Raw genomic sequence first — 14,264 nt, 5'->3', positions numbered from 1 at the left:
TGCGTTCCCCAATGGCTTCCCTGTTGTAACACTGTCACTGTTTCTCTCATTGTTTGTTGACCATTTCCCTTCCGTCAGGCAGAATCCATTTACCACCTTTCTCCACTGCCCCTGCTTCTGTCATTGCTTCTCCTGCCCCAAGGCTGCCTCTTTTGCCACCTTGTCCGCTAATCTGTTTCCCCTTGCGGTGATTGAATTGTCTCTCTGGTGACCTGTAACATGTAAAGCTGCTATTTCACTTGGTATTAATATATTAGCTAACACCTGCTGTGTAAGTTCTTTGTGTAAAAGTTCTTTCCCTTTGCTGTTTATTAGTCCTCGTTCTTCCCAAATTTTACCAAAGGTATGCACTACCCCAACGGCATAGCGAGAGTCTGTGTATATTGTTCCTTCTCCTTTCTCCAGTTAATTTAAGTGCCTGCTTTAAGGTATACATCTCACATATTTGAGCGGACCATGCACTAGGGAATTTTTCAGATGCTTTTACTTGTTGGTGTATTTGTCTGTCAGAGTCCCGGACTTTCACTGATTTACTATCAGAGTCCCACCACAGGACTTTCACTGAATCAGATTCACAAATAATCGAAATTAGTTGTTTTATTGAGAGCGACAGAACAGACTTGAGATTGCCGTTGATAAATTCACTGACTACAATAGCGCTAATTACTTCAGGTTAACATTGCTAGCAAAAATAATGATAGTACAGCAACCCGGGGTAACATTCACCAGAGGGTGAAAGGCGCAGCGCTTACCCAGAAAGGCGTCCCTGCCTGGGGCGGAGGGAGAGAACACAGCCCGTCGACTGGTCCGTCACGTATCAAGTTTCTTCTCTCCCAATGTAACAGTCATTTTCTCCATCCTTTTATCCCCAGACTTACAAGGTTTATAGGATTTATTTTTTCGACTCCCTTCACTGACTACATGTCCCAAGTACTTCACTTCTGTTTCCACCTATTGCAATTTTTTTTTTATTTTTTTTTTGAGACCCTCAAACCTTACTGTCCCAAAAAGTTCAGTAACTCATTCGTGGCTTCTTTTACCCTGCCTTCTTCCTCCCCAGATACCAATAATCATCCACATACTGAAGCAGGGCTACTCCCGATGGAGGGCTGGATTGTTCAAGCACTTGTTCTAACACTCGCCAAGCGAATTAGGGGATGCTGTAAATCCCACAATGATAACACCCTACCGGTGAACCTCGAGCTGCTGGTAGGAGCGGTCGGGGCAGTCCTCGTCCCCTGTTATTCACCCCTCTCCCTCGCCCCCAAGTAACAGCCTAAGGGGTCCCACTTCGGGGATTCAATTTCTTTGTCGATTGAAACATCACCGACGGTCTGGGCTGCGAACATATAAAATGGATTTGGGCGTTCCTGAATCTATTCATCTTGACCCAGCAAAAAGCATATTCACCTTCTTCGACTTCCTTATTAGTCCTTATTATTCACATACATGTTTAAAGTCTGACAGACCCAGTCTTCATCAGATCCAAATCTGGGCCAAAATACACTAGGAGGTCTTATGGGTTCTTTGGTCCAAACAAATTCAAATGCAAATGCAAACGTGTCCCACCTGGGACACCTCTGGGATCCTCTAAGACAGACACAGGACCCCTAGGACACCCCTGAGACCCTTCCCAGGATGTCCACGGCCCCCCCGTCCGCCCCCGGCCCCTCCGGGATGCGGTCCGAACAAAACAAATCATTTTCTTTTTATCTTTATCCCTTGTACAAGAAGAATCATTCCGAAACCTCAGCATTCTCCCCTAAAGGACTGTCTGGGGGAATGTTCCCGGGGTCTTTCTTAGTATCCCCTTCTTCATCCCTAGGCCTAGAATCCTTATTTCCCATTCTGAACAGAGACTTTTCTTACACCCCTTCCTTTCGCTTCGTCCTTCTCCGGCTGCGCCCCTCGCGGGACTACAGAACCGCGGATCCCGACTCCACACTCGCTTCGTACCGCAGTACGTCTCAGTCACTCACACACAAGTCTCTTAGAATGTCCCGACCACCAAGGCAATACTTTAACGGTCCGATTTTTCTTACCTTGGTCCGTGCACGGACTTGCCTGGTCGTACTCTCTGTGCCGACTGCACCTATCCCTTTTCCCCCTGTGGTTCACAGAGTCTGCTGCACAACTGGGTCTCGAGATCTTAGTCGATTCCTCCCGGAATCCCTGCCGACGATCCACGAGACCGTTGAAATCAACGGGACGCGTCTTCCCATCCTTCGGCAACACGGACTCCCAAAAAGATGACTTCTGCTCCCGGACGAGCCCCCAAATTGTGAGAAATAAGTTCCGGTCCGAATGAAATAGGCTCAGGCAGAATCCTCTGGGAGGCACATTTTTATTCACGCTCTTGCAAGAGCGGGTGACCTAGCAAGTAGGCACACTTTCCGTTCTTGAAACACCACACCTTTTTATTTCCTAATCCCGGCCCAATTTTTCCCTCCCCTCTTTCCCGTTGGTTGGGTACTCCAGGGTTCACGGTCTGTGCGAGGCGCCTAAAATTCTTCCCGCATGTCCTGCCGCTGTTTGCTTCTCTTTATGCTACACCTAAAGAGATTATCTGACTAGTTTATTTCCTTCCTTTTTGGTAACAAAAAAATTGCTCAATGTCATTAGCCCTGGTTAAATGTATGACTACCCTTCCAGACGCCAATCCAGTAGGAATCAGTTTGTCCTTTTGTCTGTGTGATAAGAGATGTTCTACAAGCCTTTGCTGGAGCCTCTTTGTCTCAGTCATTCCCTTATCGTGTCACGTCTGATGGAAACGGCTTTTCTCCTCTGCAAAAGCAACACCTGCCTTTCTTACACCCCTGAGCGGAGTCGGCGCAGGGCTGGGGTCTCGGTGGGACCCCCGTCCGCGCTGCTCTGCGCTTTCCATGCTGCCTGGCCCCTTTGCCTTCCTCCTCGGCCCCTGGGTCTGCCCTGGCCGGGCTCCCTCCTCGCCCCGGGGCTCCCCGCGGGGACAGCGGCTCCTTCCCCTCGCCATGTGCCCCCAGCCGGGTCCCTGCACTCAGCCGGGGGCGGTGCTGCTGGCCCCCCGCGCTCCCCTCGCTACGGCCATCCCTGCTGCCAGCGTCTGTGCGCCATCCCAGCCAGCCCGAGGGCACTCCGTGTCCCCCGCACCCTGTTCCGGCTGCCCCAGCGCCTCCGGCTCTCATCCCCCAGTTCCCCCATCACCCACGGGTGTCCCCCCGGGTTTGGCCACGCTCCCCCTCCCCACCAGCTGATCGGTCCCCTCCACCGGTGACAAGATGGCATGAGCCCCGAGGCCTCCGACAGCCACTCTGTGGGGTGTGGGGCAGGGATGGGGACGAGGGGCCCAGCCCCCCCCGGCACAGGCTGTCGGGCAGGGTGAGCGTGGACCAGCCGCCGTCGCTGTCGCAGGAGAAGAGCCAGAGGTCACTCAGCCAGAGCTGATGGAGTCGTTATTTTATTGAGGACGGATCAGTAAATGCAGTGGTGTAAGATATTCCGTAAGGCCAGATGTATCGGCAGGAAATGCTCCGCTATTTACTGCACGCAGGGTTTGGGTGGGATACAAAGGTCATGGCGTCGGTTTCCCGTATGTATCTTAAATGTCACAGGTATGCAAAGGTACGGTGTCTCTCAGCCTCGAGGGGTCCCCTTGAGAGGGGTCCCTGCTCCAGGGGACAGTCCCCACCTGGGCAGGGGGAGCTCCACAGACCCCGATGGCTGCGGGTATTTAGAGCATCGAGGGGTTGAGTCGTAGTCGGGTTTTCTGCTGCGTTCAGGCTGTTTCAGCCACTTACCAGCCCGATCTCCAGCCGAAACAGGGCTGGTTTTTGGTTTTGGTGCTGAGCTCTCGCTGACGGCCTCATGCAAGAGCATTAACTTGGGTTTGGCTGAGCATCTGCCTGCACCCAAGTGCGGTTCGCTCACACAGCAGGGCTGCACCCCTCACTGTCCCCTACCCGCGCAACAACCTGCACCCGCCCCTGAACGTGGCGGCTTCCCCTTGTGCGGCTCCAACGGCAGCTTCCCCTTCAAATTCCCCCACTCCAACCCGGCGAGAGCCCTGCAGCTGCTGCGGGACCCTGCCAGCCACCCGCGGCACCCAAGTGCTGCCCCACACCCGCCATGGGTGCTATGGTGGACCCCAGCACTGACCTGCCCTGCCCTGGGTGGGCAGCAGCCCCAGAGCTCCACGAGCCCCGCGCTCTGTCACCAAAGGCGTCGAGGGCCAGACCCCTCCGTCCCTCCTGGGCACCATCCTGGCCCCAGCCAGCACCCGGAGGGGCCATGGGGGGCTGCCCTACTCCCCTGGGACCCTCACCAGGGCTGCCGGACACTGGAGTGGCGTCTCGGGGGGCTGCAGCAGACCCGGCCCCTGGCCAGGCAGGGTGGCAGGCACTGGTGGGGACACAGGAGGAGCGGAAGGTGTCTCTTTATATATATATATAAATATATATATATGGTCCAGAGGAGGCCCCGGAGATGCTGGGAGGGCTGGAGGCCCTCTGCTGTGAGGACAGTGAAGCAGTGAAGGTTGGAGGCTGTCTTGGGAACAGTGACCATGAAATGATAGAGTTTTCAATTCTGCGAGAAGCAAGGAGAGGGGTCAGCAGAACTGCTACCTTGGACTTCCGGAGGGCGGACTTTGGGCTTTTCAGGAGCCTGGTTGACAAAGTCCCCTGGGAGGCAGTCCTCCAGGGCAAAGGAGCCCAGGAAGCCTGGGTGATTTTCAAGAAGGAAGTCTTAAAGGCGCAGGAGCAGGCTGTCCCCATGTGCCAGAAGACAAGCCGTCGGGGAAAAAGGCCGGCCTGGCTAAACAGGGAGCTAGTGTTACAACTTCGGGAAAAAAAGAGGATCTATGGCCTCTGGAAGGAAGGGCAGGCCACTCAAGACGACTACAAAGAGGTAGTGAAGCTATGTAGGGAAAAAATCAGGAGGGCTAAAGCCCAGCTGGAGCTAAACCTGGCTTCTGTTGTCAAGGACAACAAAAAAAGCTTCTATAAATATATTAGCAATAGGAAGAGGACTAAGGATTATCTCTGTCCTCTAGTAGATGGGGCCGGCAACATAGTGACCAAGGATGAGGAAAAGGCTGAGGTACTTAATGAAGTCTTTGCCTCAGTCTTCAGCAGTAGGACCAGTTGTTCCCTGAGCACCCAGACCCCTGAACTAGAAGACAGGGATGGGGAGCAGACTGAAGCCCCTCTAATCCAAAGGGAAATGGTGAGGGACCTGCTTCAGCACCTGGAGGTGAACAAATCTATGGGGCCGGATGGGATCCACCCAAGGGTATTGAAAGAGCTGGCGGAGGTGCTCGCCGGGCCACTTGGTATCATTTATGAGCAGTCCTGGACAACCGGAGAGGTCCCAGCTGACTGGAGGTTAGCAAATGTGACACCCATCCACAAGAAGGGCCGGAAGGAGGATCCGGGGAACTACAGGCCAGTCAGTCTGACCTCGGTGCCTGGGAAGGTCATGGAACAGATCCTCCTCAGTGCCATTACACGGCACATGCAGGAGAACAGGGTGATCAGGCCCAGTCAGCATGGGTTTGTGAAGGGCAGGTCATGCCTATCAAACCTAATATCCTTCTATGATAAGGTGACCCACTTAGTGGATGAGGGAAAAGCTGTGGATGTTATCTACTTGGATTTTTGCAAAGCTTTTGACACTGTTTCCCACAGCATTCTCCTGGAGAAACTGGCTGCTCATGGCCTGGACAGGTGTACTCTTCGCTGGGTAAAAAACTGGCTGGATGGCCGTGCCCAGAGAGTGGTGGTAAATGGAGTTCAATCCAGTTGGTGTCCGGTCACAAGTGGTGTCCCCCAGGGTTCGGTGCTGGGGCCGGTTCTCTTTAATATCTTTATCAATGATCTGGATGAAGGGATTGAATGCACCCTCAGTAAGTTCGCAGATGACACTAAACTGGGCGGGCGTGTTGATCTGCTTGAGGGTAGGTTAGCTCTGCAGAGGGATCTGGACAGGCTGGACCGATGGGCTGTGACCAAAGGTATGAGGTTCAACAAGGCCAAGTGCCGGGTCCTGCACTTGGGTCACAACAACCCCATGCAGTGCTACAGGATTGGGGCAGAATGGCTCGAAAGCAGCTCGACAGAAAAGGACTTGGGAGTGTTGGTTGACAGCCGGCTGAATATGAGCCAGCAGTGTGCCCAGGTGGCCAAGAAGGCCAACAGCATCCTAGCCTGTATCAAGAATAGTGTGGTGAGCCGGACTAGGGAAGTGATCATCCCCCTGTCCTCGGCACTGGTGAGGCCCCACCTCGAGTACTGCGTTCAGTTTTGGGCCCCTCGCTACAGGAGGGACATTGAGGTGTTGGAGCGTGTCCAGAGAAGGGCTACAAAGCTGGTGAGGGGCCTGGAGGACAAACCTTATGAGGAACGACTGAGGGAGCTGGGGTTGTTTAGCCTGGAGAAGAGGAGGCTGAGGGGAGACCTTATCACCCTCTACAACTACCTGAAAGGAGGTTGTAGAGAGATGGGGGCTGACCTCTTCTCCCTGGTGACAAGTGATAGGACGAGGGGAAACGGGTTCAAGTTACGTCAGGGGAGGTTTAGATTAGATATTAGGAGACATTTTTACACTGAAAGGGTTATTAAACATTGGAATAGACTGCCCAGGGAGGTGGTGGATTCACCATCTCTGGAGGTGTTTAAAAAAAGGGTAGATGGGGCACTGAGGGACATGGTTTAGAAGTGGCTCTTGTCAGGGTAGGCTAAAGGTTGGACTCGATGATCTTAAAGGTCCCTTCCAACCTCAACAATTCTATGATTCTATTCTATGATTCTATGACAGGCTGAGAGAGTTGGGCGCGTTCAGGCTGGAGAAAGAAAGGTCCGTGGAGACCTTGGAGCCCCTTCCAGTCCCTCAAGGGTCTCCAGGAAAGCTGGGGAGGGACTCTGGATGAGGGAGGGGAGCCATGGGACGAGGGGGAAGGGATGAAGGGGGGACGAGGGGTGAAGGGGACGAGGGGGGAAGGGGGGGGCCGTGACCTCTCAACCCTTCAGCCGGGGCAGCGCCGGCCGAGTCAGGTTCCCGCTCTCAGGCTCCTCTTCCCTGGCGCTGCTGGATCTTCCATGCTGCAGGACCAGAAAGGGCCAAGGGGGGCTCAGGACGAGCCACCCCCATGGGGCACCCGTGGCCACCACTGCCCCTGGGGGCAGTGAGTCCCCAGGGCCATCATGCAGCATTGCCCAGGACCAGCACACTCATGAGGAAGACCATGAGGAAGAAGACCCACATGAAGAAGCGGTCCATCACCTTGGCCACCTTCTTCCACTCGCCGGTCCAGCGCTGGGAGGCTTGGTGATGCCGGCAGCAGCTGGCGACGTAGCCCATGTTCCTCAGCAGGCCATCGTGGTGGCACAGGCAGTGGTCCCGGGGACAGCCCCCTGCCTCGGCACCCACCTCCCCCTCCATGGGGCTCTCCCCCAGCCCCCCAGTGTCCTCCCTGCACGCCTGCCTGCCCAGCACCCGCCGGGGGCTCTTGCAGCTCTCGCCCACCTCGTAGACACAGCAGAGCCGGGCCATGTGGTGGAGGATGAGCCACCTGGCCCAGGGGGGCACGGGCCGGGGCCCCGGGCCGCAGTGGTGGACGTTCATGATGAAGATGGTCAGCGCGGTGGAGGCCGTGATCATGGTCATGGTGGCGATGTAGTACTTCCCTGCGTGGGTAATGGGTGGTGATGCCGCGGTGGGGTGGGGAGAGACCTGTGCCCACCTCCCCCCATCGAAACCCCCCCTGGCATGGGGGGGTGCCCACCACCCCGGTGCAGACGCCCTGGTCCCATGGGAGGGTCCTGGGTGCCATCAAGGCTCACCGATGAACGGGACGCTCTCCGAGGGCTGCGTGCTCTCCACCACCAGCAGCTGGAAGACGGTGAGGGCCAGCAGCACTGTCACCCCCAGTGAGACCTTCTCCCCGGAGTCGGCCGGCAGGTAGAAGCCAAGGGGTGCCAGGAAGGAGACCATGATGCAGGGCAGGAGCAGGCTGAAGATGTGAACATAGTGACCAAGGATGAGGAAAAGGCTGAGGTACTTAATGCAGTCTTTGCCTCAGTCTTCAGCAGTAGGACCAGTTGTTCCCTGAGTACCCAGACCCCTGAACTAGAAGACAGGGATGGGGAGCAGAATGAAGCCCCTGTAATCCAAAGGGAAACGGTGAGGGACCTGCTTCAGCACCTGGAGCTGCACAAATCTATGGGGCCGGATGGGATCCACCCAAGGGTATTGAAAGAGCTGGCGGAAGTGCTCGCCAGGCCACTTTGCATCATTTATGAGCAGTCCTGGACAACCGGGGAGGTCCCAGCTGACTGGAGGTTAGCAAATGTGACACCCATCCACAAGAAGGGCCGGAAGGAGGATCCGGGGAACTACAGGCCAGTCAGTCTGACCTCGGTGCCTGGGAAGGTCATGGAACAGATCCTCCTCAGTGCCATTACACGGCACATGCAGGAGAACAGGGTGATCAGGCCCAGTCAGCATGGGTTTGTGAAGGGCAGGTCATGCCTATCAAACCTAATATCCTTCTACGATAAGGTGACCCACTTAGTGGATGAGGGAAAAGCTGTGGATGTTATCTACTTGGACTTTTGCAAAGCTTTTGACACCGTTTCCCACAGCATTCTCCTGGAGAAACTGGCTGCTCATGGCCTGGACAGGTGTACTCTTCGCTGGGTAAAAAACTGGCTGGATGGCCGTGCCCAGAGAGTGGTGGTAAATGGAGTTCAATCCAGTTGGTGTCCGGTCACAAGTGGTGTCCCCCAGGGCTCGGTGCTGGGGCCGGTTCTCTTTAATATCTTTATCAATGATCTGGATGAGGGGATCGAATGCACCCTCCGTAAGTTTGCAGATGACACTAAGCTGGGCGGGCGTGTTGATCTGCTTGAGGGGAGGTTGGCTCTGCAGAGGGATCTGGACAGGCTGGACCGATGGGCTGAGACCAATGGTATGAGGTTCAACAAGGCCAAGTGCCGGGTCCTGCACTTGGGTCACAACAACCCCATGCAGCGCTACAGGATTGGGGCAGAGTGGCTCGAAAGCAGCCCGTCAAAAAAGGACCTGGGGGTGTTGGTTGACTGCCAGTTGAATACGAGCCAGCAGTGTGCCCAGGTGGCCAAGAAGGCCAACAGCATCCTAGCCTGTATCAGGAATAGTGTGGTGAGCCGGACTAGGGAAGTGATCATCCCCCTGTCCTCGGCACTGGTGAGGCCCCACCGCGAGTACTGCGTTCAGTTTTGGGCCCCTCGCTACAAGAGGGACATTGAGGTGTTGGAGCGTGTCCAGAGAAGGGCTACAAAGCTGGTGAGGGGCCTGGAGGACAAACCTTATGAGGAACGACTGAGGGAGCTGGGGTTGTTTAGCCTGGAGAAGAGGAGGCTGAGGGGAGACCTTATCACCCTCTACAACTACCTGAAAGGAGGTTGTAGAGAGATGGGGGCTGACCTCTTCTCCCTGGTGACAAGTGATAGGACGAGGGGAAACGGGTTCAAGTTATGTCAGGGGAGGTTTAGATTGGATATTAGGAAACATTTTTTCACTGAAAGGGTTATTAAACATTGGAATAGGCTGCCCAGGGAGGTGGTGGATTCACCATCCCAGGAGGTGTTTAAAAAAAAGGGTAGATGGGGCACTTAGGGACATGTTTAGAAGTGGCTTTTGTCAGGGTAGGTTAAAGGTTGGACTTGATGATCTTAAAGGTCCCTTCCAACCTCAGCGATTCTATGATTCTATGTAGAAGGAGGCGCGGCGGCGGAGGAGCAGCGTGTAGGTGACGTCAGGGTAGGGCTCGGAGCAGCAGCCGTAGGTGATGACGTTCCTCGTGGCCGGTGTTATAGATTGTGGCCCAATAATTGACAGGAACCAGTCCAATTAATCAAATTAGTTTATTAAGCAAGCGGCAGCAAGCAAAACAGCGCTGGGCGGCCGGGGAGTCTTTGCTCCGCCAACGGTGCACACCCACTTCCCAAAAGTAGTTGATTATATACTCTTCTGGTTCCCGTATATGTGTCAATCCTGGTATATTCTGTGTCTGAGCGACGTGTTGCTAGGGGGTCGGTCTTGTCCCGCCTCCTGATGGTGGTGGGGCTGAAGGCTCCTCATCTTTATCAGTGTCCTTGGGGAGACTCTTTTCAGCTTATCTCACAACTTAGCTCTTCCCTTTGAAGTGTTAAAACACACCAGATGCCTGTGATTTAGGCCTTGAGGTATCAAAGTGCACCAGACAGCACGCTGGATGCCTGCGATTTAAGTATGTGAAGAGTCGAAACAGTGTAAGTTTTCACCAGCCTTTAAGAAAGCCTGATTTGATTAACAAACATGATTCTATTTATTACAATCCCCCCCCCCTTTTTTTTTTTTTTTATTTACCATTTTGTTCATCAAATCTTTGGAGTTCAGCGTGACTTAAAGCTAATGTTTCTTCTATTGCTGGTTCCTGATCTAATGACTCGTATTTAGCCCTGAGAAGCATTAAATGGGCAGCTTCCAGTCTGCCCTTTACAATTTCAATTACTCTGTTCAATATACAAGGGCCAAATGTTAATCCCAAAATTAATAGTAGCATAGGTCCCGCAATGGTAGACAATAGCGTAGTCATCCATGGGGAATAATTGAACCAGGATTCATACCAACTTTGCTGTGCTTCTCTTTCTTTCTTTCTTTTTTCTAATCCTTCTCGTAGTTTTGTCATGGTGTCTCTAACTACTCCAGTGTGATCTGCATATACGCAGCATTCCTCATCCAGAGCAACACACAACCCCCCTTGCTGTGCAAACAATAAGACACCTACAAGATTTAGTAAAATTAAAATTAGAGTGTGGCGAGAAGGGTGGAAACCCGGCCGGCTAATAAGTTTAGTTTGAACACTCACTCCAATTACCCAGTCCTTTTCTGGGTACCCTATCACTCCTCCCGGGGCATTTCGTGCGATTCCCTTGGTTAACACTGAGGCAGTCCTCCCAGTGTCTTTGTACAGTCCCACTCTTTGGGTTCTGTTCTCCACAGCTTTGTACTCCTCTGCCTCGCTCGTCAACTCGGTTGCTTCGAGCCACGAGGGGTATCATCTTCTCGGCAGCAGGGGTAGTCTTCAGGAGAATAAATGCAATTTTTAGTCGCTTGCTTCTGTGCATTTCAGGTGAATCGCACTGAACCCCTTTAAGTGTCTTGCGACAACACACTTTAATAATGTCAATTACAAATGGAGCAGGTTCGCGAGGGTGATAGCAATAGTACTCGGGTTTAATACCCCGTGCAAATATCTCCCGCCATTCACTAGATTGCTCCTGGATTTCACCATTAAATATTTTTATGTTTAGAGCCAATTTGGTGAGCTCACGCTCTTTGTCCCCACAAGGTTGGCAAACCCCTCGAGGGGGTATCCCGTAACGGCAATGGGTCCCCCTCCGTTCTCGACACCCTTTACAAATAAAACAAATAAGAAGGATAACAATTACAGCTCAGAATGTCACACTTGATTCTTATGTCCCCTGTATCACCGTAACCGTACCCCACCGATATGCTGTAGTCGCTCACTTGTACCACAGTTATATGTGTGTCCATTTACAACCTCCGGAAGGCCATCTTCAGATCTCCAGGCGGGCTTGTCACTTCCCAAGAATAGTTTTTTTAATGGTCCTTTTACGCGGCTCGCATGAGTCCAGCCTCTCTCTGCTGTCCGGATGGCTGTTTCTGTGGTGAGTAAAACGAGATAGGGCCCTTCCCAACGGGGGTTAATGAGGACTCTTTCCATGATTTGATTAACACTTTGTCTCCTGGCTTTATGTTATGCATGGCTACATCCAAGGGGGGTCTCTGTACTACTAAGCCCTTATTCCGCAGCTTTACTCTCCTAGCCATGAGTTGAATTATATAAGGTCTAATTTGTGAATTTTCAAGTTGGGGGTGGTCCTGCGGAATTTCTAAATCGTATGGCATCCCATATAACATTTCAAAGGGGGAAATTCCTACATCAGTTTGGGGCTGTGTTCTTATATTCAATAGTGCTAAGGGGAGGCACTTTACCCATGACATCTTAGTTTCTAACATCAATTTTGTGAGCTGTTTCTTTATTTCCCCATTTACTCTTTCTACCTTTCCCGAGCTTTGTGGATGCCAGGGAGTATGATATTCCCATTTTGTCCCCAAAGAGGAGAGAGCTTCCCTTGCTATTTTTGAAACAAAATGGGAGCCCCTATCAGAGTCTATTACCTCAATGGATCCATACCTAGGGATTATATTTTCCAGCAAAGTCTTCACTACGGTTTGAGCGGTGGCTCTAGCTGTTGGGAAAGCTTCCACAAAATGGGTTAGGTGGTCTATGATTACTAATAAGTATTTATATCGTCCCACCTTTGGAAGTTCAGTGAAGTCTAGCTGGATTTTAGCAAATGGTCTGTGAGCCAGTTCCCTTCCCCCCAGGGCTTTTCCCCCCCCCCCCCCCCGTAACTGATGTTTATTGACCCTTTTGCATGTCATACATTCGCTAACTATTCTCTTTGCTATATTGTATATACCAATGCACACATACTTTGTGGCAAACTGACCCACTAACGCCTGAGTTCCCCAATGGGTGTTCTCATGGAATTTTTGCATGATTTTCAAAGCCAGAGGTTTGGGGAGAACTTCCCGGCCATCCGGGAGTTTCCACTTTCCTTTTTCTGTCTCCCTGATTCCCATCTGAGTCAGCTTATCTTTTTCCTGCACTGTAAAACTCAGGATTGAGTGAATTTTTCCATGTAGATGGCAATGGCTATACTTGGGGTTGTCACACTCATCATAAATTAGACATCTGCAAGGGACTGCATCGATTCCAAAATCCTTCCAACACTCATAACATGGGAATTCGTCTGATTCCTTTCCACAAGTTATACAGTCCTCCCGAGTTCTTTTAGTCTGGATCACCATTAATGCCGCTCTTTTTGCTTCTTGATCAGCAAGATTGTTTCCTCTGACTAATGGGCTTAATCCTTTTTGGTGTCCTTTTAAATGTACTACGGCTATTCCCGCTGGTCCTCGTAATGCTTGTAAGACCTGGATTATTAATTCCTGGTGTATTAATCCTTTTCCTTGAGAATTTATTAAACCCCTTTCTTCCCAAATTTTTCCAAAAGTATGCACTACGCCAAAGGCATATTTTGAATCCGTATATGTGGTTCCAATTTTACCTTTTAAAAGTTGCAAGGCTCTTAATACAGCACATAGTTCACAAGCCTGTGCAGACCAACTAGGACTTAGAGGTCCTGATTCTATTACACTAAATGTTTTCCCATCAATGATTGCAAATCCTGATTTTCTCTTTCCTTCAACTACCCGGGATGATCCATCTACAAATAGCTTTTCTCCTTCTCCAAGTTCTTCCTCATCTAAATCTGGTCTGATTTTTGTTTGCTCCTCAATGTTGTAAAGACAATCATGACTTATTTTGTCACTCGGCTCCCCATACAAAAACTGTGCTGGATTCTGCACGCTTGTTACCTGGAGTTCCAGTTTGGGAGAGGAAATTAGGATGCCTTTATATTTTAGGAGCCGGGGCATCTGTTATCCATTTGTCAGCTTTTTGTTGCAAAATTCCCCTGATGTTGTGAGGTGATAATACCCTCAATTCTCCTCCAAAGGTAATTTTATGGGCTTCCTCTACCAAAAGGGCTGCGGCTACTACCACTTGAAGGCAGGTAGGCCAACCCCTACTTACAGGGTCCAGGAGTTTAGATAAGTATCCCACAGGTTTCTTTCTTCCTGCCCATTCTTGTGCTAATACCCCAAATGCGGTCCCTTCATCAACATTGATAAATAGATAAAATGGTTTCTTTACATCTGGCAGGCTCAAGACTGGGGCATTTACTAAATCAGTTTTTAGTGTTTCTAATTGTTTATCATCATCCTCCGACCATTTCAATAATCCATCCTTAGTTAATTTGGTATAGAGGAACTTCACCTTTTTGCTATAGTTCTCAATCCATTGCCTGCAATAGCCAAAGAGACCTAATAATTGCCTGACCTGTCTTTTAGTTCTAGGAGCCGGTAATGACAATATGCCATTCACCCTTTCGGGGTCTAATTTCTTAGTTCCCTTGCTTAGTCTGTGTCCCAGATATTTTACTTCTTTCTCAACAAATTGTAGTTTTGATTTTGATACCTTCAATCCTTGTAAACTCAAAAAATTTAGTAACTTAATACTTTCCTGCCTCACTTTTTCTTCGCTATCACCAGCTAGGAGCAAATCATCCACATATTGGACCAGTGTGACTCCTTCACTTAACTCATACCCC

The 14,264-nt window shown here is 51.3% G+C and overlaps 1 protein-coding gene across 1 annotated transcript in view; it reads right to left on the bottom strand.

Moving 5' to 3' along the window:
- Nucleotides 1-6,992: 6,992 nt before the first annotated feature.
- The window catches only part of LOC134511558 (neuronal acetylcholine receptor subunit alpha-10-like), a 28,121-nt gene continuing 20,849 nt past the window's right edge, over nt 6,993-14,264 (bottom strand). The window contains exons 4-8 of the mRNA XM_063325707.1: nt 14,186-14,190; nt 9,730-9,814; nt 7,818-7,995; nt 7,198-7,661; nt 6,993-6,998 (exon numbers count right to left, since the gene is read on the bottom strand). Coding sequence (XP_063181777.1) covers nt 6,993-6,998; nt 7,198-7,661; nt 7,818-7,995; nt 9,730-9,814; nt 14,186-14,190 — 738 coding nt within the window. The remainder of the gene's footprint in view (nt 6,999-7,197; nt 7,662-7,817; nt 7,996-9,729; nt 9,815-14,185; nt 14,191-14,264) is intronic.

This window comes from Chroicocephalus ridibundus, chromosome 1 (genome assembly GCF_963924245.1).
Source record: "Chroicocephalus ridibundus chromosome 1, bChrRid1.1, whole genome shotgun sequence".
Taxonomy (NCBI): Eukaryota; Metazoa; Chordata; class Aves; order Charadriiformes; family Laridae; genus Chroicocephalus; species Chroicocephalus ridibundus.
Note: the sequence above shows the minus strand (reverse complement) of the source record. Positions and strands in the feature narration are given on the sequence as shown.